Source organism: Syngnathus scovelli, chromosome 19 (genome assembly GCF_024217435.2).
Source record: "Syngnathus scovelli strain Florida chromosome 19, RoL_Ssco_1.2, whole genome shotgun sequence".
Classification (NCBI taxonomy): domain Eukaryota; kingdom Metazoa; phylum Chordata; class Actinopteri; order Syngnathiformes; family Syngnathidae; genus Syngnathus; species Syngnathus scovelli.
Genome location: NC_090865.1, coordinates 4,746,084 through 4,772,048, shown reverse-complemented (window position 1 = coordinate 4,772,048; position 25,965 = coordinate 4,746,084). Strand labels below are relative to the sequence as shown.

Here is a 25,965-nt window from a genome sequence, read left to right as displayed (position 1 = left end):
TAGTCTTCAGCGGGCCATTTATGATTGATTTTATGACACAATGCTTCGGGCCAGTTTAAATTTAGGAATTTGCTCCATATATAAGGCGCACCTGACTATAAGGCGCACTCTCGGCTTTAGAGAAAATTTTGGGTTTCTAGGTGCGCCTTATAGTCCGGAAAATACGGTACTAACAACATGTGATGAATAAAATGAAATAAGAAGAGTGTCAGATTGTCTGTAAAAACTAAGCAGATGTCAAATGTCTCCCGCAGGTCCTCTTTGCCGTTTTCGACTCGGTTCAAGGTTTCGTAATCATCACCGTGCACTGCGCCATGCGGAGAGAGGTAAGACCCATTTCCTGCTCTGTGGGCTCAGATGCCACACTTCCAGGTGGGATTAATATTCCAAAAACTCATGTTAGCTTCCAGGTCAGTTTGAGGTCGCATCAGAATACAAGTAGATCAGACTTGCCGGGGATTAACTCCGCTTCTATGTCCGATGTTGTTGTGAATTTTTTTCTCATAATGCCGTATCGCAGCGTTGTATTGTCCATCGGAGCCAAGCCCGCTTTAAGAAGCTTAGTAAGTATGGAATAAGACGATAAGTCCCGCACTAATACCTCCCCGGTGTAAATTTGCCACAGGCTTTGCTATACCCGCCCCCCCATGGGTATGCTGTATTTGAAACTTATTATGTACATATATGTTTTCATTCCATTGAAAAGGGATTGGCAAATTTCCCACAGTGGGATGATTGCAACATGTGCATGCAAGTGAATATTAAAAGGTTGTAGAGTTTTGTACAGGGAGGTGGGAAGAAGATTCATAAGAGTACTATGAGCTGATGATAGCAAAGTGTTGGAGCAGAATTGGATTGCCACACATACACGGAGAACAATCGCCTCTGAGGATGAGTGCAAGCATAAAAGGAAGAGACGGATGGAAGGAAACAATGGAGGCAATAAGCTTGCCCATGCAGTATTAATCAGACATGGATGCTGCTCCAATCCAATCCATTTGTAGCGGCGCATACACACAGATAAGACCACCCAGCGAGAATGAAGATGCTCTTGCACCACTCGGTACATGAGTGCTCTTGTTTCCCGCCCGTGACAGTCTTTTGGGATTTGACAGCGGCAACACTGACAAATGAAGTCACTCCTGAGACGGGAAGGCGGGAAAGTATATTGAGAAAGTCTGAAGGGAAAACAAGCCTGGAACTGCCCATGCGATCCAATTTATTTGATTTAAGCTGTTATGAGAGCTGGTGCTTCAATAAATAATTGCTATGTGTTGCCAGGATGCTTAATAGAAAAAAAAACAATATGACACTAGGATGGCTCATGTGTTAGAGAATCTACAAACAATGGACCTTAAAGGAGATAATTGGGCGGGGCTATTGCCTGGAGAGGAAAGTGAAGTGACGCTTCGAGATGACCGAAGGTGAAGATGACTGCGAGGGAGCAGGGAATTAAATGCAAGCAGACTGATGAGACGGACAAGAAACACACAAAGCGGTGCAAGCTGATTGGTCGACACAAGGGACCACCATCGTGAATGATGAAGACAAAAAATGGAGCCAAAGAAACAAAACAAACTAAAGCGAGAGTAAATAAAAAAACAAAATCATGACCCCAAAATACTAATATTCACTAAATGTAAGGATTTTTTTTCGTTTTCAATGGCACGGCAAAAGTTCAACACATGATTTCTATTTCTAAACCAAGCAGCAACTGCCTGAAGAAAAATACACTTTCCTGACAAAAAAATCTTCTTCTCGTCCTACATTTCTCTCCATCCATCCTCCTCTATGTCACCGCCACATCTTCAGGTGCAAGACGCCATGCGCTGTCGGATGGGAGGATGCAAAGACGACAGCGAGAACTCGCCAGACTCATGCAAGAATGGACAGGTGCAGATCATGGTGAATAACAAGCCAGTCCATTCCGTTTCACATTCAACTCGACGTTACTTAAGCTCCTTAAGTCCCTCAATTTTTTTTTTCCCAATCATAATTATGAGTTTCTGAATACCCCTCTAAGATGTAACCTAGCAGTTGCCTGCTAATGGAAAATCTTTAACGGCATTTATCTCCGTTACTTTCCATGACCTAACGGAGCATTTACAAACAAACAGCGCTAATTTAATTTCTTGACAAATGTGTTTTTACCGTCCGCATCTATCACCCAAGAGAGCGCTTAGCATCCTTTCTATGCCCAATTAGAAAAAAAGCCCGAGTGACCTTTGTTACCTCACTTTACAATCTGTACTTAAAGAAAATATGATCTGATAAAAAAAAAAAAAAAAAAAAAAACACTTTGGCAAAGCGACCAGCAGTTACTGCCTTAAAATTATCGAGAACCTTTCCTCAATGTTCACAGGGAACCTCATTACAATTTTAATCCCTTGAAATTTACAGGCACGTTGTCCCCCTGTGCCAGCTTGTTAAAATTGAATCAAATGTACTGTTTGGGGACATTCTGTGAAAAGTTAATTCCTTGTTAAAGCTCTACAAATTTGCTTTCATCACCACATGTGACAACTTTGTGCTCTCCCGCACCATCACAAGAGTCCAAATGTGGCCCATTACGGCACACGCCAATGCGTGACTGGGTGCCATCCCCGTCGGTATTCCAGCAAAGACTCAGTTAAATAAATTTGGATGAACTGACCGATTTTATGAATTGCCTCGACTGTACAGTCACCAAGCAAACAATCCATCCCCTCAAAGATCCTCATTGCTCATCTAACACAAGGAGGTCCAAATATTAATGTGTATATAGTAGCCAGTCACTTTTCCCTTTCTCTACTTACCTTGCCTCCCTTTCTCAGACCGATTTTGAGAAGGACGTGGACTTGGCATGCCAAACAGGTGAGTTCTCCTCGTATTCTTATCATTTTGTCCGACGCAATTAGCATTGCAGTCAAGTCGAGCTCTGACCGTATTAGTTTTGCCGTACGCGGTGATGAAATGACGGATTATGGGTTGCAACGGCGGTGAACAAATTACTCTCGCTTATCAATCATATTCCGCCTCGGGTGTGTTCACAAAGTGTGCGCTTTGTTGTGACAGTTTAATCGTGTATTGAGATCCCACTCGTTTGTATTCAGGACTGGTTAATTCACACTGGTCAAGCGTGTGTGTGTGAGTGCCTGAATGTTTTCGGATGTATACGATTGTACATTTGAAACATTAACGCAGAGTCACTTTCCCCCCCTCCTCCTACATCCTTGCAGAGAGAGGACACCCATGTAAGTTGCCCACCTCAACTAACCCTGCCTGGTCCCCCCAATAGAGAATTTAATTCAATTAGTTCCTCAAGGGTCAATCTTAGGTCCTCTACTTTTTCAATCCTTTAGATTCTATAATAAATGGATTTGTGTGCCCCCGTGTTTTGTATTTGTATGTAGACAAGCTGAGTAGAGAATCCACTTCTTGATTTAATTAAATACATTTTTTCAAGAAAAGCCGTTTCATAGATTCAGGGGCCAGGCAGTTAATGAGCATGGTGTCTAGCATGAGTTGCTTGACCTTTTTTATGTGATACAATTTGAAGATAGGCAATAGCCACACAAACACAGGTACGCCAAATATGGATTTTGTCTTAAAGAATTAAATAGCATTGTTTTTCTTTTTGTTGACAGTCTTCTCATATATAGTTATTTTTATTGCAAAAAAGATGCCTTTTAAAAATACCTGTTTGTGTGGACATAGCCTGGATGTTTTTTCTACCACCAGCATGCAATTTAAAGAGGCGAAAACACTCTTTGCCCTGAATTATATGCATGACAACTTACTTCGAGCAACTATGAGTTGTTTTTTTTCCAATTTATTGCATCGCAGTAAATAGGAATATCAAAGAGTTCACCATCGGGAAATGCCTGCTGATACGTGATCGGGGAGCACGGGATAATGAAATCATTTGGCTCGCTTTCATTTTGAGGACAAAGCATTTTCATTCTCGGCCCTATTAAAAAAATAGTGGCTTTGGTGCCAATTCTCAGCTGGAAGCTCAATAAGACAAAATTAGTGAGACCAATATACTGGGAAGTATGCAGATTGTGACTTTTCACGGCTTTGTGTACGTCATGGGTTCTAAACCATGCTGTATGAACGTCTCATTCCTCTCTCCTTGCCCCTGGCCTGCTCCTTTTTACCCCCTCCCCTTCTTTTGACAACCTAATGCTTCATTCCACTTCTCCTCCACCCCCCTTGCTCTCCCAACGGGAACCATTTGTACCTCCTGTCCCTTCAGTCATTTTCAAGGAGGTGAACACCTGCAACCCCGCTACCATCACCGGCACCTTGTCCCGGATTTCCCTGGATGACGACGATGACCCCAAACTAGCCGCCCATCAGGACGGGGGAGTCGGGGTCAACTTCAGTTCCCTGCCTGGGAACATCCCGCCTCCCAACCTTATTGTGCAGGTAACGCCAACCATATCTAAAAACGTTCTCTTGAAACTAAACATTAAAGCCATAGGAGATGAATCTTTGACAGTTTGCTTCCATCCTGCGGGAATACCGTAAAGACTCATTTCAGATCATTTCCTGACTTTTCACAAGAAATAACTTTATTACCTCTCCAAGTGGAAAAATATGCTAACTTCACTTAAAAGGATACCCAGTGAGGCTTTAAAACTATCAAGTCAAGCATCAAAGGGAAAATATTTTCCTTTAGAAAGCCTAGCAGCATTAATATCAAATGAAATATGAACTCTTGCTATAGATGCTGTTCCATTTAATGAAATGTTTGTCTTCCACAAGGTTCCGCCACTTGGAGGGCTCAATGAACTGAGCGAGACGTCATTGAAGAAGGAGATGAATGTCGATCAGCAGAGACAACAGGCGCCACAGCGTTGCGGCGCTCCCATCTATTTGTGCACCGAAAGTGGCCTCGGCTGGGCGAGACCGCCCGGGTCCTCCAACACCTCCCAGGACGGGAGTGCCGGGAGCGGGGGGAGCGGCGGTGGAGGAGGCAGCGGAGGAGAGGGGGACTACATGGTCTTACCTCGACGAACTGTCAGCATCAAACCCCCGACGCCGACCTCCCAAGGCCTAGGACTGGGAGGTGAAGACAAGCCTCTCAACATCACTGTGGAGGACCCCCCTTTCCCTCCTCCCCCCTCCCCCTTGACCCTCCACCCTGCAGAGAGCGAGGCCTACCCGGCTGATTTTGTGCCGTCCAACGTGGGCGACATGAACATCAACATGAACCTGAACCGCTCCTACGGGACAATCAAAACCCTGCCCCACGAACACAGCCACGTGATGGCTCCGGGCGGTCTCGTACGCCCCCATGGGGGCCACATGCACCCTCATGGCCATTCCCTCCAGCTGAAACCGGGCCAGAGGCCATCAGTCAGACAAATCCTGACAGGGGGAACGGCGGTGGAGAGAACCAGAACCCTACCACGCAACTTGGGTAGCAACAATGCCAATGCTAGCCTCTCAGCAGGATCCCTAGAGGTGGGTACAATTTGGAGCGGGTACAGAAGGGCTCCCTGTGGAGCTCCAATTCCGTTTTGGCTTTTGATTTGATATCATGAAGGGTTAGATAAAAACTGTAGACTCTACCAAGCGCATCAAGGTAAGTAAAAAGAAATTAACAATTAAGTAACTTCTATTTATGAGTTGGAAAAGACCCCTTCACAGGTTCAACCATTCTTCTAGCACTCAGAGTATAAAGCAGTGACTATCATCCATTTCTCATGAGGAGCACATTTACTGAAATGAGTTTTCGTGTGCGGATGTGAGCTTGTGCGTGAGTCAGATTGTGAGAAAAAGCCTGCATGCCACATTTACACCAGCAATGACACACAAATTGACTCAGGGTTTATTTAAACGATGAGAAGGACACTTTGCCCATCAGTGAAGAGGCTTCATTCAGCGTTGATGATAAGGATGAGTCATTCTTACTCAGGAGGGTCACAAGTTCAAAACTGGCATAAAAATGTCGGCTATAATTTTACACTGTGATTATATTCTCTTGAAATGACATCATGATAGCGTTACACAAACAAAATCAGAATACGGTCAGATAATTGCGGGCTGACACTGAAAGGTTGATTACCGGATTCTTTCTTTAAGAATGGAGTCTTTTATGTGATTAACTCCTCAATCCATTTTAATGTCTTTACTTTTGAAATAACTTGGCTGCTTTTTGCGTTCGATCAGCAACTCTGCCCTTTTTGCACGGTAAACACCGTTTTTAAGTCACTGTGGGGGGAAGCTTTACTTGCTGCCAAATACAAAGTTGGCAGGGAACACGTACACCGAGTGGGAGATAGAACACGACGCCGCTCGCTGTCATGGCCAGATGAGTTGGAAACATCTGCAGGTGCTAAATTGGCAGCTTGTGTGCAAACTCGATATAGAACGGAATTGTACGGTGGGGAAAAGGAAAGGACTTTAAACAGATTTAAGGATTAAAATCGTTTTTTTTTTGTATGATTGATCAAGTGTTCCTTTCTTTCCTGTAATTTCTGTGGAAGTGTGTCAACGAATGATTCATGCTGATTATTATGGGGATGTGGTACTTGAGGCTGTGAGAAAAATTTCATCCTGCTCACTAATTTTGGCTTATTAGATTTCACTGATATAATTATGTTGAAATAGAATAATTAGTGCCTTCGTCTTGTGGAGTTTAAGAATATTTATTTCATGTTGGAAAACCAGAACATAGCACTAAATGACCCCAAGGTGAGGGTCAGACCTACAGACCAATACGAGGGGGTGGACATTGATGTTTTCTTCTCTCCCCCTCGGCCCCTCCCCTTCCAGAGGAAAAGAGTACGATACTCTGAGCTGGACTTTGAGGTAAGGTCTTAGACGTCCTAACTTTCTACCTGCTTGTCTTTGCTTTTTTTTTTATTTCGTGCTTCTGCCAGGACTTTAGCGTAGGAGCATCGCTTAACCCCTCCCCCCTGCATGAAGCACAAATAACGGTTTCGGAGTTTTGTAGAATGCTGTTTCTCCAACAAATGCCCTTATTTCTGTTTCAAGAAATTAATGCGGTGATTAATGATAACATGATGGGGAACACATCCCACTGCCTTGTACAATTTAGTGAGATTATGCTGAAATGTAGCTGTGGGGGTTCTGGTTAAAGAAACAGCAAAGTTGAGTGTTTGTGTCTGGAGAATTGATAGTGGTTGAGTTTTGGGTCACTGCATTTGGTTGACTGGCTAGTTATTTTTATTTTTGTCTGGATCAGCATAGTTTGGCTGTGTGTGTCTCTGTCATGGTCTCTGGGTTTTCTGTGAATTTCCAGTCTTTTCATTTCTATCCAAAATATTCATAGTGACGATTTTTTTCTGATACTTTTGAGGATTGTTAGTTCTAATCAAAATGTTTTAAAGACTGGACATTCATTTTTGACCGTATTAGAAAAGATCATTTTATAGCTTGGGTGCGGTAAGCTACTAACTGTTTCTGGCAATTTAACTGGATTCACAACTGGCTGTTGCATGAACACGGTTAGGGATTAGCTGTTTAATTTTACAGTTTGAGTATAATATTTTTTTTCAAATGACACACTTGAATTTTAGTTCAAAACGGCAGTACATTATTAATATTACAAAATAGACACCTCACATAATTCACACGAATGATATGATGCACTAAAAGTACCTAAAGTTGCCCCGCCAATTGCCAAAATAGAGCATCAACCAATGAGTCGGCCATCTTTAATCCCTTTTATCAAGAGCATCACTGTAGTCCCCTCAGCATCCCCATTTTTGCCCCCCCTCCAACCTTCCGCTTATTTTGTTTTCTCTTTGGTTCATTTTTGGTGTCCCCTTCCTTTCTTCCCTTCCAGAAAGTGATGCACACTCGCAAAAGACATTCTGAGCTGTACCATGAGCTCAACCACTCCTCCAAGTTCCACACCATAGACAGGTATAGCAGGGACCCAGCCATGTCCACATTCAAGGTAAGACAAACTGCCTTAAATGTAGATTGGAAGCCTCCCTGCACCAATTCAACAAAACCCTTAAGCTTGTCAAAAGCGCACACCGACACACTGATCCCCCTGACACGGCAAATCAAAAACAAAAAGTCAATCAATAGCTTCTTGTCTTGATAACAGCCTCAAGCAAAGTAAGGAAAAGGAGCCAGCTCATGGAAAGACAAGCCCTTGCATGACATTTAACATTTGCAAATTGAATAAATGGCTGGAAAAGAAAAGACAACACAAAGGAGCTCACAACAAATCTCTTATCTACATTATGTATGTATATATTCCTAATATACCGTATTTTCCAGACTATAAGGCGCACCTAGAAACCTAAAATTTTCTCGAAAGCCGACAGTGCGCTTTATAGTCCGGTGCGCCTTATACATGGACCAAATTCCTAAATTTAAACTGGCCCCGAAGCATTGCGTCATGAAATCAATCATAAGTGGCCCGCTGAAGACTATGAATTATGAATCAAAAAGACTGTGGATCATTATTTTGTGATTATAAAGTAATTTGTTGCTTCTGAAGTTGAAATAAAAAAGATCAAATGGAGAATGATTTGATTTGGATTAAAAATCTGACATCATGCATTAATGGTGCGCCTTATAGTCCAGTTCGCCTTATATAAGGACGCAGTTTTAAAATGGGCCATTCAGTGAAGGTGCACCTTATAGTCCGGTGCACCTTATAGTCCGGAAAATACGGTACTTTATGACATCAATAAAAACATATAACCTCATAAATGATTTAATTTAATCTACACCCAGTGAAATTTGCAATCATTTCTTCCTATTGGTAAATACTACTCAAATCATTTGATCCTAGCTAACGTCTAAGAGGGGATAAGAGCACGCATAGAGAATTAACAAATTCCGCACATTCAAGACTTGTAAATCCCCCGCTTGCAAGTTCATTAGCTTATCACCACACACCGCCCGTGAAGCCGACACTTGTGCCAAAGGTGCTTTATTTCTATGTCCAATTAGTTCATCTATCTGTCGTATAGTTAGTGGTTTTCTTTTTGTGTGACAACGCTGCATGTGTGTGTAAGAAGTTGGCTCTCGGGTGGGCGCCTATGAGAGCATAATACTAAGGCGTTTTTGACTCATTAAAAGACCATTAGCAGAAGATGAAAGCCAGTCCCAGCTCACTCTGCGCTAACCTTCAGAGGGACACTTTCATTAAGTTTTAAACACATACTCTTCTCATCTGTGGAGGGCACAACCAGAGACACCCGCGATCCATTTTGCATCACCGATGGAGACATGGAGGCTGACGTATCTCATATTGGCCGTTCTTGTCACACGATATTGATCATTTTTTAAATAGCAACTGTACATAAATAATCCACAAAATAGATCTGCAATTTACTCCACAGTTGAACCGGTTGGTCACACCATCTGCATATACCGTATTTTCCGCACTATAAGGCGCTCTGGGTTATAAGGCGCACCTTCAATGAATGGCCCATTTTAAAACTTTGTCCATATATAAGGCGCACTGGATTATAAGGCGCACCTTTAATGAAACTTTGTCCATATATAAATCCATATATTTGGACACGCCTGCTGTAGTGGCTCAATATTGGTCCATATATAAGGCGCACCGGATTATAAGGCGCACTGTCGAGAAAATTGAAGGTTTTTAGTGTGGAAAATACGGTAATCTCTGAATTAATAAAACCGACAAACATACGGCATAGTCATCCTGATCTATTATATTAAAAGAAAGTGAGCAGTTGACCTAACTGTCAATAATTACACGGCTAATGCTATCAGTGTCAGGCCTTTGACAGGACCCAGCTTCAATTTATCTATGCTGTTGTCAACAACTCACTTTGAGAGTCACCCCCAGACACCGACATGCTGACTATACAGTAATTATGGAGATGAGGTGTGTGTGTGCATGTGTGTAAAACACATTCGATTGTGTGTACTTGTTGAGATTGGTGTACCTCTGCCGCCATGTTTGTTTTTTTTCCTAAGCACCTGGTGTCACCTCCATTTAAAGGACAATTACAGTCTGAGTTTAATAATTTCATTTTAACTTGAATAATCTATCCTTTACCATGTGATGTCAATTTTACTAATCGAGCAGCAATGGAAGACAAACTCATTCATTGACCCTCTCCTTTCTCTTACCAAGGACCTAAACAACCTTTAACCTTTTCTAAAACAGGTTCCCCCACCCCCACCGCCAAGGCACAACACAGAACCGTCGCTCGTGCGCAGAGCTTCTTTGGTTTACAAAGAAAGTCAACGTAAGGAACTTCGGTTCCCGTGTGATCCCAATTGCCGTTTTGTGTCTCATTATCAAGTGCTCTAGACGTATAGCCTATAGTTTGCCTTCCCAGTAGTGTCTTGTGTGATAAACGTCTCGCAGCGTGGCCGTTACCTGTCAAATACAAATAAATAGGATATTTTTGTTGTTCATCTAGCCCTTTGTTTTGTGCTTTTATTGCTGTGGTATCATTACGTGTGGCGTGTCCAACCATGAAGCCATTGCATCTCTTCCCAAGCCTGAATTAGAGCCTCTTAACCATTACAAGTTCGGAATAAATCCTAAAGACAATCAGCCATCCAGATGTATAATCACCTCGTAAAGAATTCCATTCTCGCCGTAAACTCTACCATTGGCACCAACGAGGGTAAAATACTCTAGGTGCTGATGAGCTTTTCTGAAATACATATCACAAAGCTTATGGGGTTAAGAAGGCTTGATCCATTTTCTCTCTGGGGTAAGGTTTGATCCATGTGCTGACTTTGTTGAAAAGATTGAGTGGATACCAGAAAATATCCAACAGAGAAAGATCGAGATGTGGACACATTTTTTCTACCTCCCCATTCTAATCCAATTTTCCAACTAAGTGCACTAAGCTTAAAGTAAACTGGGCGATAATAAAAACCACCACAAATCTTCAGTCTCTCCATTTCTGCTTTGCTTGTCTTCCTCTATCCCGCCCTTACAACTCTTCACACACTCACACAGACAAACATTTCTTTTTTTTAAGCCTGGTTGGTAATGCTAATAATATTTACCAAATTGATCGCTATGGGCTGTGTAATAATGACTCATCATTACACTCAATTAGAGCAAGTGTAAAGAACCTGTAAGACGGCAGCCGCCACTTCCTCACAAAGCTCCGCATTATCTTCAATGATGAAAATCAATCACGGGCTTTTCTGTTAAGCTCTTGAGTAAACCAATATTCATACTGATTTTTTACACATACATATATATATGTATACATATACACATATACATTTGCACGTAAATACATATACCGTATTTTCCGCACTATAAGGCGCACCGGATTATAAGGCAAACCTTGAATCAATGGCTCATTTTAAAAATGTGTTCATATATAAAGTGCATAGAATAAATAACTCAACGTTGCTCAAACGTTAATGCAATCACAATATAGTAACACTCGAAATAGTGAAAACAATAATATATCAATAACTCAACGTTGGGCAAACGTTAATATCACAGAACACACAAAATAAACATGTAAAGCTTACTTTAATAAATTAGTCCTCATCTACAAATCCATATTGGTCCATATATAAGGCGTACCGGATTATAAGGCGCACTTTTGAGAAAATTGGAGGTTTTTAGGTGCGCCCTATAGTGCGGAAAATACGGCACACATGTATACAATTGCAGTAGATAGAGAGGGAGAATAGCAAGGAGAGATTCATATTGCATTTGCACTTTTATCTATAATAGAGAAGGCAGGGAGTCGGAGAAGTGAGTCAAAGAAATTGTATGCGGCGTACGCACAGCGTGGAACGTATAGCCACTAGCTCCTTCTCTATTGCTAGAGCTTCTTCTTCAAACCCAGCGTGTTTTGTCTTTGCAGGGTTCAGAAGGTCGTCCTACATTTGCATGCGGTTATAATGTGCTACGTACGCTTATGTACGATGGTTGGTATGTGTGCGTGTGTGTGAGTGGAACAGAAGGAGAGCTTGCGCCGCATAATGGGAACGGCAGTTTGTGGCTCTCAAAAGGTGTATACAGTATTTTCCTCCTGCTGCGTTCTTGATTAAATGAAGAGTGCTTGGCTTCCTTTTGCAGATAGACACAGCGTGTCTATGCAGAATGCAAATAGACGGAGACAAGAGAAACTCTCGGGAACCTGAAACCGCATGTGACACGGAATCCAGATGTAGATCTCGAGAGGGTTCTTCCATTAGGTTACATCATAAAAAGAAGAGGTTAGGCTCAGGTTGAGGGTTTTATGAATATATACTTAACCGCAGAAACCGTAATTGATGGGTTTTGGCAAGTGGAGGGGACATTTCGCCAAGGTAATGTGTGTGCTTTTGTTAGATCGCATAAATTGAAGTGAAATGACAAAGAGCCATTTTTTTCTCGCGTTGATTGAGGGTGGACAATTTGCTTGCACTTAAAACCCCGGAGGTCCCGAAAATCAATTTGCTGGAGTTAAGCAGAAGGGCCTTTCATATTCCAACAATAAAGCAAGTCTCCCTGCTTGTCATTTTTTTTTCTCTCCTCCTGATCTAATTCCCCCTCTGTTTGTCCTCACAGCTTGACATCATCTATCTCGTTGTCTCCCTCATTCCTCCATTCTTTACTCATTTGATGCCTTAATTGATTAATTATCCCTCCCTCCGCTCTTTTAATTAATACCCTCCTCCTCGGCAACAATTTGCTACATGCAAAAGAAAAGAATAGTATCGGCGTTTTTTTTTTTTTTTTTTTTCAAACGGTGGCTTTGGAATCAAGTAGCTTAACAGTAGCTTCATGCACCGAGTGGCGTAATGCAGTTTCGGCTCACTTAGTGTCTTTGGGCCAATTAAAGAGAGGCTGATTCACTTGTGTAGGGACTGTTTTGGGTGCGGCGAAGCTGGCGCTGGCTGTGGATCACATCGCTTCTCATTACGGCCTAGACAGCCTGCGTCTGATTGCTCGTTTGTTTGCAATGTGTTGTACTAATGGAATTTATTCGCCCTACATTCTCCTAATTTGGCTCCTTTGAAGGGCCTTGTTACTCGTCGTTTCTTTCCAACTAAAAGACGAATGATGCTAGCGTCACTTTGTAATTGCTGACTCATCAGAAAATTCTGGTATCCACTCAACCTTTTTTTGCTTTTTGTGATTTTTTTTGTTTCATGTGTTGTGCCATTTAATTATTTCTGTGAGCCTAACACTCCATATGTATTTTACTTTATTGATTTTTCTTTTGCCCCTCCCCCCCACCCCTTCTATGTCCTTTGTTGGCTGATGGGGGTCTTTCTGTTGCTTATTGTCACATCTCAGTTTGAGTGTAGCCAAACAGTCAGCAGATCCATGGGCATCCAAGTCAACAAAGGTAATGTTTAACCCACTCACCTATCATACCAAAATAATCTCCCAAAAACCTAATTAACATTCCATGCTCTAAAAGAGAGGATCAATGAGTTCAGTAGGTGGTAGATTTCTTCCATCCGAAAATATTATTATTAAATTAATATTAATATTAAAATAGCCAGTAGATTTTTTCTTTTACTTGTAGTTTCCTCTTAGAAAATAGTCCAGTAGTATTTTACTTTTTGTATGTTAGAGTCTTGCGCAATTAGTTCTTATGGAAACTAATTATAAAAATGTTTGATATCATCGAGGTATGGCTCAGTATTTTCAAACGAATCCCCTGCTGATATATATATATATTTTTTTTTTCAACAGATTTTTGGTGTATCAATGTTTTGAATGTTAATGAGTGACTCATAAATGCTTTTTTTCTGAAAGATATTAAACATGGGACATATTCTATATTTTCTTTCTAGGCATGTTGTCATGCATTTATCGTTTGGGCAGAGAGAGAGAGTGCGAAAAAGCAATTGTGTCTTAACACGAAGCAACAACGACCTGCTCACCTGCAGGAACAATGTTTATTGAATAGCAGAGTTGTGAGTGACTTTGATTTCCTCTTCTCTTTTCTCTACCTTGTTTTTTTCTTTCTCTCTCTCTCTGTTCGACATCCCATGCATGCCTTTTCATCGCCACAGAGGGAAAAGCGATGGAGCATTTCATCTGCTGGAGGTGAAAAGAACTCATCCAGTGTAAGTAGAGGGGATTCTGGCAGAGATGTAGATGTGTGTGTTGGGGGGGGGTGATGAGCTGGCGCTTTTGGGCATAGAGGAACAGAGGCCCGCATAGATGGGGGACAGGCAACGGGATAGACATGCCCAAGCAACACAATCGCGTTAGCCCGTTCTCCCGGGGATAGTGTCGAGGCTTAACGGCTGCATTACGCATACTCCCGCTTTACAAAATGCTCCTTCGCCAGCAGTTAGCATGCAAATTGGCTCCCAGATTATGCCTTTTGTATTCATTTTTTGCCAACTGTCAGAATGTGACGCTGCAAGAATGATAATAAGGCACAGATTGCCCCCTTGAGCTACGACGATCATCATCGGTACTGCCAGGAAGGCGGCGGATCTCCGATTTGTATTTTGTGGGTCTCAGCTGGAATTAAGTGTCGGATAAAACGTATTCTTGCAGGCTTGATTATGACTCCTGAACTTGTTGATCTAATTTTGTTGTGTTTTAAATTTCACACAAGCATCTGAGCAAGCGTTCTTCCAAATCTGTACATCACAGATCTGCGAATCATTATCTCCACAAGCACCGGAGTGACATTTGAATAACGGGCTTTATCTGGTGCATACCTTTAATTCTGTTTATAGTTAATCCCCCCCCCCCCCCCCACATGCATTTTACATGTGTGGGGGGCACAACTGAGGACCACATGCAGCGATCACAGGCCTTCAGACGGAAGCTTTCATGCTATGATTAGTTCATGTGAAGTAGAACCGATTGGCAGGAGAAGGCGGCGGGTTTACTGCTTGATCGGGAAATACATGAAAAGGTTGCTGTTGTTATGGATTGTGAGCAGAAACAGCTTTTAAGGAAATTGTAGTGATGTAAATTTGATCATTTTTGCATATTGAAGTGGATATGGAAGACTGTTGTCTGGTTTGGTTTGTATTCCCAGTCAGTTAGAAAAGTCTGCCAAGTTTGAAGCAGTATCGTTCCTGCCCACAAGGGTTGCTCGGGGCAAGTTTGTAATAGACAAAAACATCTTTTGAAAATGCAATGACGATGACAGGAAAATGCAGTGTGCTCACTAATCTTCAAATTTTCTGATTCAGTGGAGGTACTCATCAGTCAGCCAATCATTTAACCAACAACCAACAATAACATTTATTATTATTATTATTATTACTTTAATATATATTTTATATATTTATTTTATTTGATTATTTTATTTATTTTATTATTATTAAAATAAATAGATCTATTCTTCGGGACCTTATAAAGTCATCACCAAAATACGACAGGTATAGATGTTTGAAATATATTTGAAAATATATTTCAAATATATATTTGAATAATGATATACATATTATTCAATATTTGAATTTGAAGATTGTTACTCATCAGTCAGCCAATCATTTGACCAACAACCAACAATAATATTTATTATTATTATTATTTAAATATATATTTTATATACATTTTAATATTTATTTTATTATTTTATATATTTTATTATCATTTAAAAAAATAGATCTATTCTTCAAGACCTTATAAAGTCATCACCAAAATATGACAAGTATAGATGTTTGAAATAGATTATGTATATTTAAAAAGCCTTGTATTTACAAATTCAGGCCATAGCTGTGTTTAATTTACCCAAAAATATTTGTAGTTCACACAACTGGGACTCGAGTCTGAAAGGCATCTGGACAACAGCCCGCTTCATTAAACGTGACTAAACAGATGGTTTGTACAAAAAAAAAAAAAAAAAGCATTTGATCAGCTAAATGCTCCTACTCCCTCCTTGTCAGACTACTTTTGAACATTGTATCTGCTTGAAACGACACCGATAAAAGTGCTCTGAAATGTAATCAAAACAGGAAGTGGCTTCAGTAAGATTGCTTCCGCGAGGATTACACTTCCCCATCTGCCTTTTTTTTTTAAATTGTTACCTTACATGCCTCGATTTGTCTTTTTTTTTTTGCTCTCTCCATCCCCCGTCAGGACAAGTCAACCCCTGAGGACCGAAGCTCGTGGGACAGTTTTAAGACCATGACCCCCGAGTTGACCATCATTCCAGGGGAGCAGAAAGACCGCATGGAGCTTCACAATAAGAACTGGGACTCATCGTCGGCAAATACCCCGGACTCATCTGAGGGTGACTTCCAGACTGAGGTGTGATCACAGCAAACTTCAGAAGAGATTTACTTCAACACACACGCAAAATCTTCTGCAACATGCTCGGTTGGATTCTGGGGCGACACTTTGTTTACTGCTGCAGAGGACAGACATGAAGAGAAGACTGTTCGAATCTATATTTTCACAAAGACTATTCAAAAGACAGAACAGAAACTTGACACGTCTGTGACTGAAGATCATTTTTATGTCAACCAAGAAACTATGAACATTTATTGCGGACTACAAAAAAAAATAAAACCGATTTTCAGAGGGGAGAAAATTAAGACTTTCTGCACCGTTCACATTTTCTTATAGTGAGGGGAGGGAAAAAAAATGGACCCCCTCGCCCCCACCCAATAGCCAGCCACTCTGCTTTCATTTAAATGTTTTGCCCTGCTAATGAATGATAAAAAGCATTCCCGTTATTTCATTTTCTTTTGTGTCGTTTTATTTTTTGGGGGAGGGTCTTTCATTTGAATTAGTGGGTGGGTGGGGGCACAAAATAAGCTGCTCACAAATGTGCCATCCTTTCTTCAGGTTCCGAAAAGTCCCATCTTGACACCCTGCACTCATCCTCTGTGTTAACATTGCATTCCACCTTTTTTTGTATTTTCTATGGCTTAATTCAATAAATGTCCTCCCATATGGTTTGAAACTTTTAATGAAAGAAAAAAAAAGAAAGTATGATGGAAACAAATGTGTTGTTTGGTTTGTTTGAGCAGAATTAGCAATTTTTCCACTTTTTTTTTTTTTGCTTTTAATTTCCTGTGAGACGAAGCCCCATGTGCAATTTTCGCCTCCCCCCAAAATATTGGGACAGCTGGAATAAGATTAAATTCAAAATTTGAGCTAAAATAAAAATAAATAAATAACAAAATATAAATAAATAAATAATCTTTAAAATGTGTTAACCTTTCCAATTTTAATTAATTAAATTAATAAAAAAATTGATCTTTAAGATTAATTTAAAAATTCAATTTGGTGCAATTCTAATTTTGTCGATACACAGATCCCTTTGTCGCCGCTAGGTATCAATTGTTAATATGAGCTACAAAGCGACATACACACAATTCCCCATCCACCCATGTGATCGTGCTCCGACTTCTACAATCCGGCGTTACAAGGCAACAAGGTGAAGAAGGTGAGTCAACGTCTCCGCTTGACATTCAGCAGTCATACTTTGGTCGATATAAGAGAGAGACTTGTTTCCCTCTGTTGTTTCATTCAGGTGTTGAGGTGCAGGATGGATTCAATACCAAGCTCAATTATCGTTTTGTCCTTTTTCAAAGCAGCTTCCATTATTCTGACTATGCGTCGAGAATTAGTTATACTTAAGTGAGAAAACAAAGTTTCAATTCATTGGTTTTTGCAGATTTAAAATAGCAGTAATTGCAGAGATAGTGATTTGTCCTGACATTTTCCAATGCAGCCCTCAAACCATCTGTTTAAAGAATCCCTAATGTGGTGCTAGCGCAGCGCAGCACAGATGGTCGAGACACGAGTGCAGCTCCTTGAACCTTTTAAGCCAAATAGCCGACAGGCAACTCGCTTTCTCCCGAAGGATCGCGAAAAGGTTCGGCCCCTGAGCTGACGTTGCTTAAGGTGACATTCGTTTGACCTTCGAAAAGGTCCCGCAACCTGGGTTTGGTGTCCAAACAGATTTCTTTCAACCGGGTAGCAAAAAGAAAACACCCGAGCAGCTGAAACAGCTTCATCCTGCACAAGAAAAATAAAATTTACCTCTATTACAATGCCTTCTTGTTCCCATGACAACTCCATTTTGGTGTGCACAGAGAAGAAAAAAAATTGGAACACCATATTTTTCAAGTGTAACAAAACAATTTTTTTCCCCCGACATTTCACTCTTCCATACTTTTATTCTACAACTCGCCTGCATTCTAATGTCAATTTTTATTTTACGATCTGCTCTGAGAATGTCTTGGATGATGCTGCCTCAAGGTCATCTGCGGATGATTTGTAGAGTACTCACAGTTCTCAGTATGAGGCTACCCAGAAGCACTGAAGCTCAACTAGAACCAATCAGAGGATCTGGTGGTCTCTTGATGAGAAATCACTCTGTGGGAATCCATTGCTTAATAATTTTATTCCAAAATGGAATCCATTCAAACAGTATTATAAAATCAGGGGGTTAAAAAGTGAGGCATCAATAATGCAGCCAATGAGAATTCAGTCACTCCAAACTTCACTCGATGAGGGACTTGTGTGTAATTAAGCGTGGATAAGTCCGCCTACGATGTTGCCATTAGTCGCCCTGGCGGCCTTCTCACCGACTGGAACTTTCTCCAGGGATGTGACAGAGGTCAGAGGAGGGAACAAAACAAAGAGACCAGCCCCAAGGATGAAATGCATGGTGACAGAGTAAAAGCAAGGAAGGGCTCTTCACATCTCACAGTGATTAGAGTGCCTCTTGGTTGTTTTTTTTTTTTTTTGCCTCAGAGGACTACGGGTGATTACGTTGGTCATTGTGTGTCACTAGTCGCCCAAGGAGAAAACGTGTTGACAGATAACAGAGACAGAAAAAAATGAAGAGTGAGGGAAGTGTATACGATAATTAAAAAGCTCCATCATGTCTGGCTGCTCTTTGTATTTCAAACAAAGTGTTATTCGTTTCTGATTAAAGAGCCAGACCGGTCCTCGGAGGATTCGGTCACCACAGTTTGATGTCTGTCCACACCAAATACATAAGATGTCCTTCTCCCAAACTCTAGCCAAACTAATTCTCTAAATGTCATAGCCCGTATCATATAACAGGATAATGCCCGTGTGGCATTTGACAATTTCACTGTCTAAAAATGAGGTAAAGGCCTCGCGGATGTTTTTTTTTTTTTTTTTTTGGGCTCCTTCAACAAAACGCTCTTCACATATCAAGCTACTTTCTATGTGGATGAATGGCCTCTTCAAACTGCCAAGGGGCTTCTCCAAATACTGGCATCGTTTAGCGCTAGGCTTAGTTTAATGTAATCCACTACAGGCTCTTCTCACATGCCAAGCGACCCGCAAATGCCCCACGACTTGCTCGATCTTTTACGGATATTTAGCCTTTTAATGTCTTGGCGGAAATGCCTTGCAAGAACTTAGAAGAGATGGCTTCAAAAAATCTGTGTTTTTTAAGAGCAAAGTATCGAAGGTGACGATACCCACCCACGTGGACATGATGCTAAACATGCTAACACACCGCGTGGCTAATCTCATCAAGCGCACGGCGGATATCAATTCCACCTCATCGCCGTGTCATCTTTCCCTTCTCATTGATGATGACGAAAGCCTTGAAGTGTGGCCGCTGATAAAAGCGGGATGTGTTCAGGGGAGGGAGCCCATTTTACTCCTGAGGGAATGAAGATATTATTTCATCCCACTCAAAGAACCTCAGTGCGCCAAGTCAAGGCAGCCTATGGCAAGACAGGAATAGATTGCTTCATCTCCTTTTCCTGTCTTCCTCTCAAGCATCCTTACTCATGAAACACATCAAGTGGGAAAATAGTTTCAGATCGCAATACAGTGCAATGTTTCCCTGAACAAATGAAGGCGTGCACGGAATGTGATGCGCTCATTTATTCTCTGTGCCAACGCCACGAGATAATTTCATACACAAAACATAACCATTATTTAAAAGGAGATATGCTCATTTCCCAAAGGTCAACTTCAGCCCTATCCTGTTTCCAGAATCATATTTTCTTCATTTATTTTTGCTTGCTATTCCCACCATGTGTTATAAATCGCTCCTGCTCCAATGTGTGCTTGATATGTGGATAAGATGCAAAGGACAAATTAAGATGAGCGTAAAAAAAAAAATTGCAATCAAGGACAAAAAATGATTGTGTTGTCATACAATATTGGGAATTTAGCTATCTGTGGGGTTTTGGCCAATTCCATGGTTAGTTAGGATTTATTTTAATCATGGGACATGTTTCTATCTGATTTATGGATTTAATAGCCAACCCTCTGATGCAGTATTTGAAAATAATCAACACATTTTTGTGTTGAATCTTAGAAGAGAGAAAAAAACACACACGTAAATTTAAAATGTTTCTCATATTGAAACATTTCAAAAGTAAGCTCATTGGCAAAAAAAAAAAAAAAAAGAAAAGCTGAACACAATGATGACACATTGAATTCCCATTCAAATGAACAATTCAAACTGCCAGTTTTCCGACAGGTGATTCATGTAAAAGCAAAAAAGAAAATTATCGCTAAGTGCTACCTGATGAAAATAACAGCCATTATTTTGTCCCTGAATTTGACTGAAACGAAAATTTTAATTTTCATTCTTAAAACCAGCAAAAAAATAATAAATCACACCCGTTCTCGGAAATAAATCGGATGTCCTTAATCCGAACTTTGCCTCAAGTTCGAGTTTGCAATCGTTTGTTATGTTTGAGTCAAAACCCTTCGCCGGTTTTGTTTCTCTTTCAGTCATGAATCACATTTACTGTATATTGCTTCCTTTTTATGGAAACCAAAATATGTCTGACTCATTTGTTCTCAGAGCCTTTTCTTTGCATCTATGGGGAAGGGCACATCTTGCAAATGGGAACGTCATGTGGAGTGCTGCCAGTTACATTGAGGAGAACCCTGGGGCCAAGTGATGAGCAGCCAAGCAGAAGGTGGAAGTGAAGGGAAGCCATTTTTGGCCAGAGAGGTCTGCTTGGTCGCAAGGCCAAGATGGACAGACAAGAAGAAGCAATCCTGGCACCTTGAAAATGCTGATGTTTTAAAGATGCGAGTTTTAATCATGAATTATAAACTGGCAGCAGGGAGAACGTCTTCAGCTAAGCTAAGGTTTAGCCCGTGATTGGATACTCCCAAGGTAGCCAAGCGTAGCAGCGGGGAGCATGCATGAGATTTCAAATTAGAGAAAATAGCAAAATGAGGATAAGCGTGAAAAGAATTCACAATGAGCGGAGTCGGAGACAAAGGAAAGTCACTTGAAAGCAAGAAACTTTTAATCAGGACTCTAACAAAGCAGATGGTTTGGAAACTGGCAAAAGTCTCCTCGGCATCGGAATCAAAACTGAAGACTAGCAACTGAAAAGTTATGAACGTAGGTGACATTGAGGAGAAGTACACTTCATCCAACAACACCATATTAGGAGCAAGGCAACTTCCAGTTTTCATCTAATTGAAAACCGACATCTTCCCTCACTGGGCCTGCAGCATGAAAAAAAAAAAAAAGCACAATCTTGCAGTAAAGATCAAACAAGCTCGAAAGTCAGACGGCATTTGCGAAGAATCTGCCCGATTTGGAAACTTAAGAGCTGGCTAGAAGATGGGAAATATTTTCTCTTGCTCTGCTTTATCATCAAACCCGAGGGTCAGTTCTGCTTGAGCCAAACATTATTATTTATTTTTTTTTGGACTACCGTATTTTCCGGACTATAAGGTGCACTGGACTATAAGGCGCACCTTCAATGAATGGCCCATTTTAAAACTTTGTCCTTATAGTTTTGGTGTACTATAAGGCGCACCATTAATGCATCATGTCAGATTTTAATCCAAATCAAATCATTCTCCATTTTATCATTTTTTATTTCAACTTCAGACGCAACAAATTACTTTATAATCACAAATAATGATCCATAGTCCTTTTGATTCATGATTCATAGTCTTCAGTGGGCCACTTATGATTGATTTCATGACATAATGCTTCGGGCCAGTTTGAATTTAGGAATTTGGTCCATATATAAGGCGCACCTGACTATAAGGCGCACTGTTGACTTTTGAGAAAATTTTAGGTTTTTAGGTGCGCCTCATAGTCCGGAAAATACGGTAAGCAGCAAGGACAATTCCTTTGCTATAACTCCACATTGACTCCAAGATTTTTTTTGTAGCTGTGGGTGGTGAACATCTTCAACAACGTCTTATTGAAACCCGTCTGTGTTTGTATTTGACTTTGACCGTGCTGTCCTCAGTCTCAAGCTGCTGACACGGCAGGCCACGATGCAGCTCATCACTCGGCACCGGTGTGACTCCAAAAGCGTGTTTACAGACAACAGGTGAGCTCGCTCCGGTCTCTAAGTCCTCGCTGAAACACAGAGAGCCGTGTCCTGCGGGAGTTAAGTGTTGATCAATGCACCGAGTCCGTGTGGGAGGACAGAGGGAAGGGAGCCAAAAGAGAGAGAAAGGCCACTACCATCGCTCTTCCAAGATGCTCAGGATCTGGATCCGCTGGGCTCCCAGGCTAAATTAAAACAACCGGCGTCTCATTGATTCTAGCGCTGACAGCGACCATACATCACCTCATACATAGCCAGGAAGAGGGGACAAGAGAGTTTGGAAGATGAAGGGGGGGGGGGGGGGGGGGGGGGGGGTAACGGGTGAGGAAAAGGAGAGGAACAACCAAATCATACAGGAGGACAAAGTAATACCGGGAGAAAGGGAAAAGGGGGACTTATTGAAAAAAATGATGGGGAACAAAGTCCGTCAAGCGTGGCGAAGGAAAAGATGGGTTGGTAGAGAATGATGATACCTCTTTATATGGAAAAAATATAAGCTAGGATTTCAGAGAAATGGAATGTAAAAGCTATTTGGAAGCTAAGCCAAACACTTTGATTGCGTTTTTTCAAGTCGCTGCTTTTAGACATGATCAGTTGTTTTTTATTTATTTTTTTGAAAGCAATCAAAATTTGACTTTATCTCCTCCTACAACAAATCCAGCTTATTAATAAATTTACATTTGATTTTGATCACATCCTTCAGCCCTTATCATTATCGAAAATATAATTTTTCACTTTGCAGCCACAGATTAAAGGCGAGATTGTTCACTGCCGCAGCTGCCGCGTGAAATCTCAATGGCCTCAAAAGTGCTGCCTTAGACAGCATTAGCTAAATGGCGCTATTACAGCACTTGCTTTTCCCAGTTGCCGAACATTTACTAGCCCTGAAAGAAACTGAGCCGGTGGAGAAAATGTTGCCTAAAAACGGTTTATTTTCACAATCAGCGCAGTAAAATGAAAGCTGCAATTTAGACTTAATAAAGCGTGACACTTGTTAACGCCGTGCTAAAGTGTTTATTTACAGATAGTCAACTGCTGCTTGTTGACATTTTCCAAAACACCTTCTCTGCGTGTTAATATTAGGTTACTGTCATTATACACTTAAAAATATATCAATACTTTTGTCACAAGATTAAGACACTAGCTTTAACCAAGCCATAGCTACCGTATTTTATACACTATAAGGCGCACCGGATTATAAGGCGCACCTTCAATGAATGGCCCATTTTAAAACGTTGTCCATATATAAGATATATACATTTGACCCGCGGGCCGGACTTTGGACATGTCTGGTCCATATATAAGGCGCACCTGATTATAAGGCGCACTGTCGGCTTTTGAGAAAATTGGAGGTTTTTAGGTGCGCCTTATAGGTCGGAAAATACGGTAGACATTGGTTCTGTGAAAATGTGCATCCAAATGGTATAAAGCGAATCCAGACATGTTATATTGTTGCACTCCTATTAAAAATGCCCAGCTTGTGAAACAATGAATTTATTTACATTCCTATTGACTATGTATTGTTTACACCGCAGCCACTTAAGGCGAAAATCCCCGCAATTGTGAGTTCAGGCTTAAACCTTTACCCCCGTGGCATTTTCTAGTTTGCTGGAAATGGAAGGCTGCCATTGGTCATCAGCATGAAAGCTATTCCAAGGCGCTTGGATGAGACTCTGGGGTGAAACAACAGCAAGCCGAGCCCTCCTTTCCCACCTGTCCCGGTTCTTTCTGAGAGACAAGCGATATGGTAATAAGGTGGATGAATATTTTGTGTGTGTGTGTGTATATCTGTGTGTCCAGCTGGTCTCCTGGCCACTGTGGCCATTAATGAGGAGTAGCAAGCGGCAGAGCATGACACACACCAGCTGGATGTGTGCATACCTCCGCTGAGAGAGGAGTGCCGTGCCAATGAGACGGGAAGAGAAAGCTATAAAGGACGAGAAGCGCTTATTTACAATACATATGGCGATGTAGGTTTATCCAACTTGACTTGGATTGTCATCACAAAAAGTTTTGCATTAGGTATAATGAAAAAATACTACTCCGGTAGTTTTGATGTTGAATTTATTTTGTGCCGCCATTGTAAAAAATAATAAATAAATAATATAAAAACAATAATAATTAATTAGTATTTTTTAATATTAATAATAATAATAATATACCGTATCGGCCCGAATATAAGACGGTGTTTTTTGCATTGAAATAAGACGTGGGGGTCGTCTTACATTCGGGGTCTCGACATTATACCCATTCACAACGCTAGATGGCGCCAGATATCTTCAAAGCGAATGTTGAACTTAACTCCCCAGGCCAAAGCGAATCCCTGTCACGAAGAAGAAAAGTAAAAATGGCGGTAGCAGTTTGCATTATTTTATTGTATTATCATTATATTATAATCATCTGTTTCAGATGTACTGTAATTATTTTCTGCATAAAAATTCAATTTGGTGTTCAAAAAGTCTATTTTCAGACTTGAGTCTTGAAAAAGAGGGGGTCGTCTTATAATCAGGGTCGTCTTATATTCAGGCCAATACGGTATTTCTTTAATAATAATTAATATGATTATTGGTATTATTGGATTAGTAAACAAGCCACAAACCATTGAGACAAATGAAGTTGTCATTTGGATTTGAGTGGGTTTGTTTTTCTTCACCGTGGGCGTGTTGTTGGATTGTCCGGTGAGCCGTTTGTCTATGTTGTTTGGCTCACATTGACGGGCGGGGGGGTCTTTCCCCCTGGTGGCAGATCTTATTGGATTTTGATCCACATTTGAGCTAGGCTGAGGGAATCCAATCACATGCAATTTTTTTCTCAAGCATAACCCAGTTGTGCCACATGGAGCAATCCGTCCATTGTTATGATTTTGCACACATTCCAGTCAGCGGACTGATGGTTGGCAGCTTCGTGGTTAAAAAAATATTATAGTAGTGTCATGGTTACCGTGGCAAAGTCTATAAATATAAAATGTGACATGCAGATGTGTTGAATGAACCGTTTCTTTGAGGCCCACTGAGATTGTTGGATCATATCTGTGTGGCATTTTGCTTTACATTTTTTTTTCTTTTCATTCCATGTTCATTCTTATATATATATTTTTTATAGATACACTGAAAAATATGGTGGAATAATAGAGCGACATTTCTTTTCTCAAACTTGACCCATTAGATCCAGTGTCTCATCTTTAAGAGAACAAACAGAAAAGCAAACAAGGCACGTAGACTCAATAAATATCAAAAAGCACAACTCCTGCTTACAAACACTGGGTCAGACTCAACACCACATGACAACAAACACAAATAATGAACCAAAACAAAAAACGAGCAATTGACAAACTAACGAGAAAATCATGCAGAGGTAAACACTCAGTAGTAGGTGGACCCAAAAACATGACAAGACCGACATGGACAACAAAAAAAAACAACAAAAGGAAAACACAACAAAACTAAAAGCAAACACAACATTCACAAATGGCTTTTAAAAGCCGTTCCCTTTTCAGCGTTATATCAACTAAGAGCATTCCAAAAGCACTCGGCTCGGCTCTAACAAAATCTGCAGCCATTATCCAACCTAAAACCTCGCTATTCAAAAATGCATCACTATTGTGCAGCTAACAGCACACGTGACGTCCATACAGGTGAAAATGATGAGAAAAAAAATGGAGAAGACGAGAGAGTAACAATGAAAGATTTATGACGCACGTTGAAAGCAAGAGGCTTGCTTTATTGGCCTATTATCAACTCAATAGGCTCCGCCGAGACGTAGCTCAGATCTCCTCTCAGGTCCGAA

The 25,965-nt window shown here is 40.9% G+C and overlaps 1 protein-coding gene across 20 annotated transcripts in view; it reads left to right on the top strand.

Moving 5' to 3' along the window:
• Nucleotides 1-16,862, top strand: part of adgrb2 (adhesion G protein-coupled receptor B2) — a 78,297-nt gene extending 61,435 nt beyond the window's left edge. For 4 of the 20 annotated variants that reach the window (XM_049751363.2, XM_049751367.2, XM_049751359.2 and 1 more), the window contains 10 exons: nt 255-326; nt 1,813-1,905; nt 2,814-2,853; nt 3,219-3,233; nt 4,238-4,410; nt 4,750-5,451; nt 6,766-6,801; nt 7,802-7,915; nt 13,954-14,007; nt 15,992-16,862. In XM_049751363.2, the coding sequence (XP_049607320.1) occupies nt 255-326; nt 1,813-1,905; nt 2,814-2,853; nt 3,219-3,233; nt 4,238-4,410; nt 4,750-5,451; nt 6,766-6,801; nt 7,802-7,915; nt 13,954-14,007; nt 15,992-16,168 (1,476 nt within the window). In that variant the 3' untranslated portion in view covers nt 16,169-16,862. Of the gene's footprint in view, nt 1-254; nt 327-1,812; nt 1,906-2,813; nt 2,854-3,218; nt 3,234-4,237; nt 4,411-4,749; nt 5,452-6,765; nt 6,802-7,801; nt 7,916-10,120; nt 13,278-13,953; nt 14,008-15,991 lie in introns of all 20 variants that reach the window. The other 16 variants (XR_007487926.1, XR_007487923.2, XM_049751368.1 and 13 more) reach the window with 16 other exon arrangements.
• Nucleotides 16,863-25,965: the final 9,103 nt, after the last annotated feature.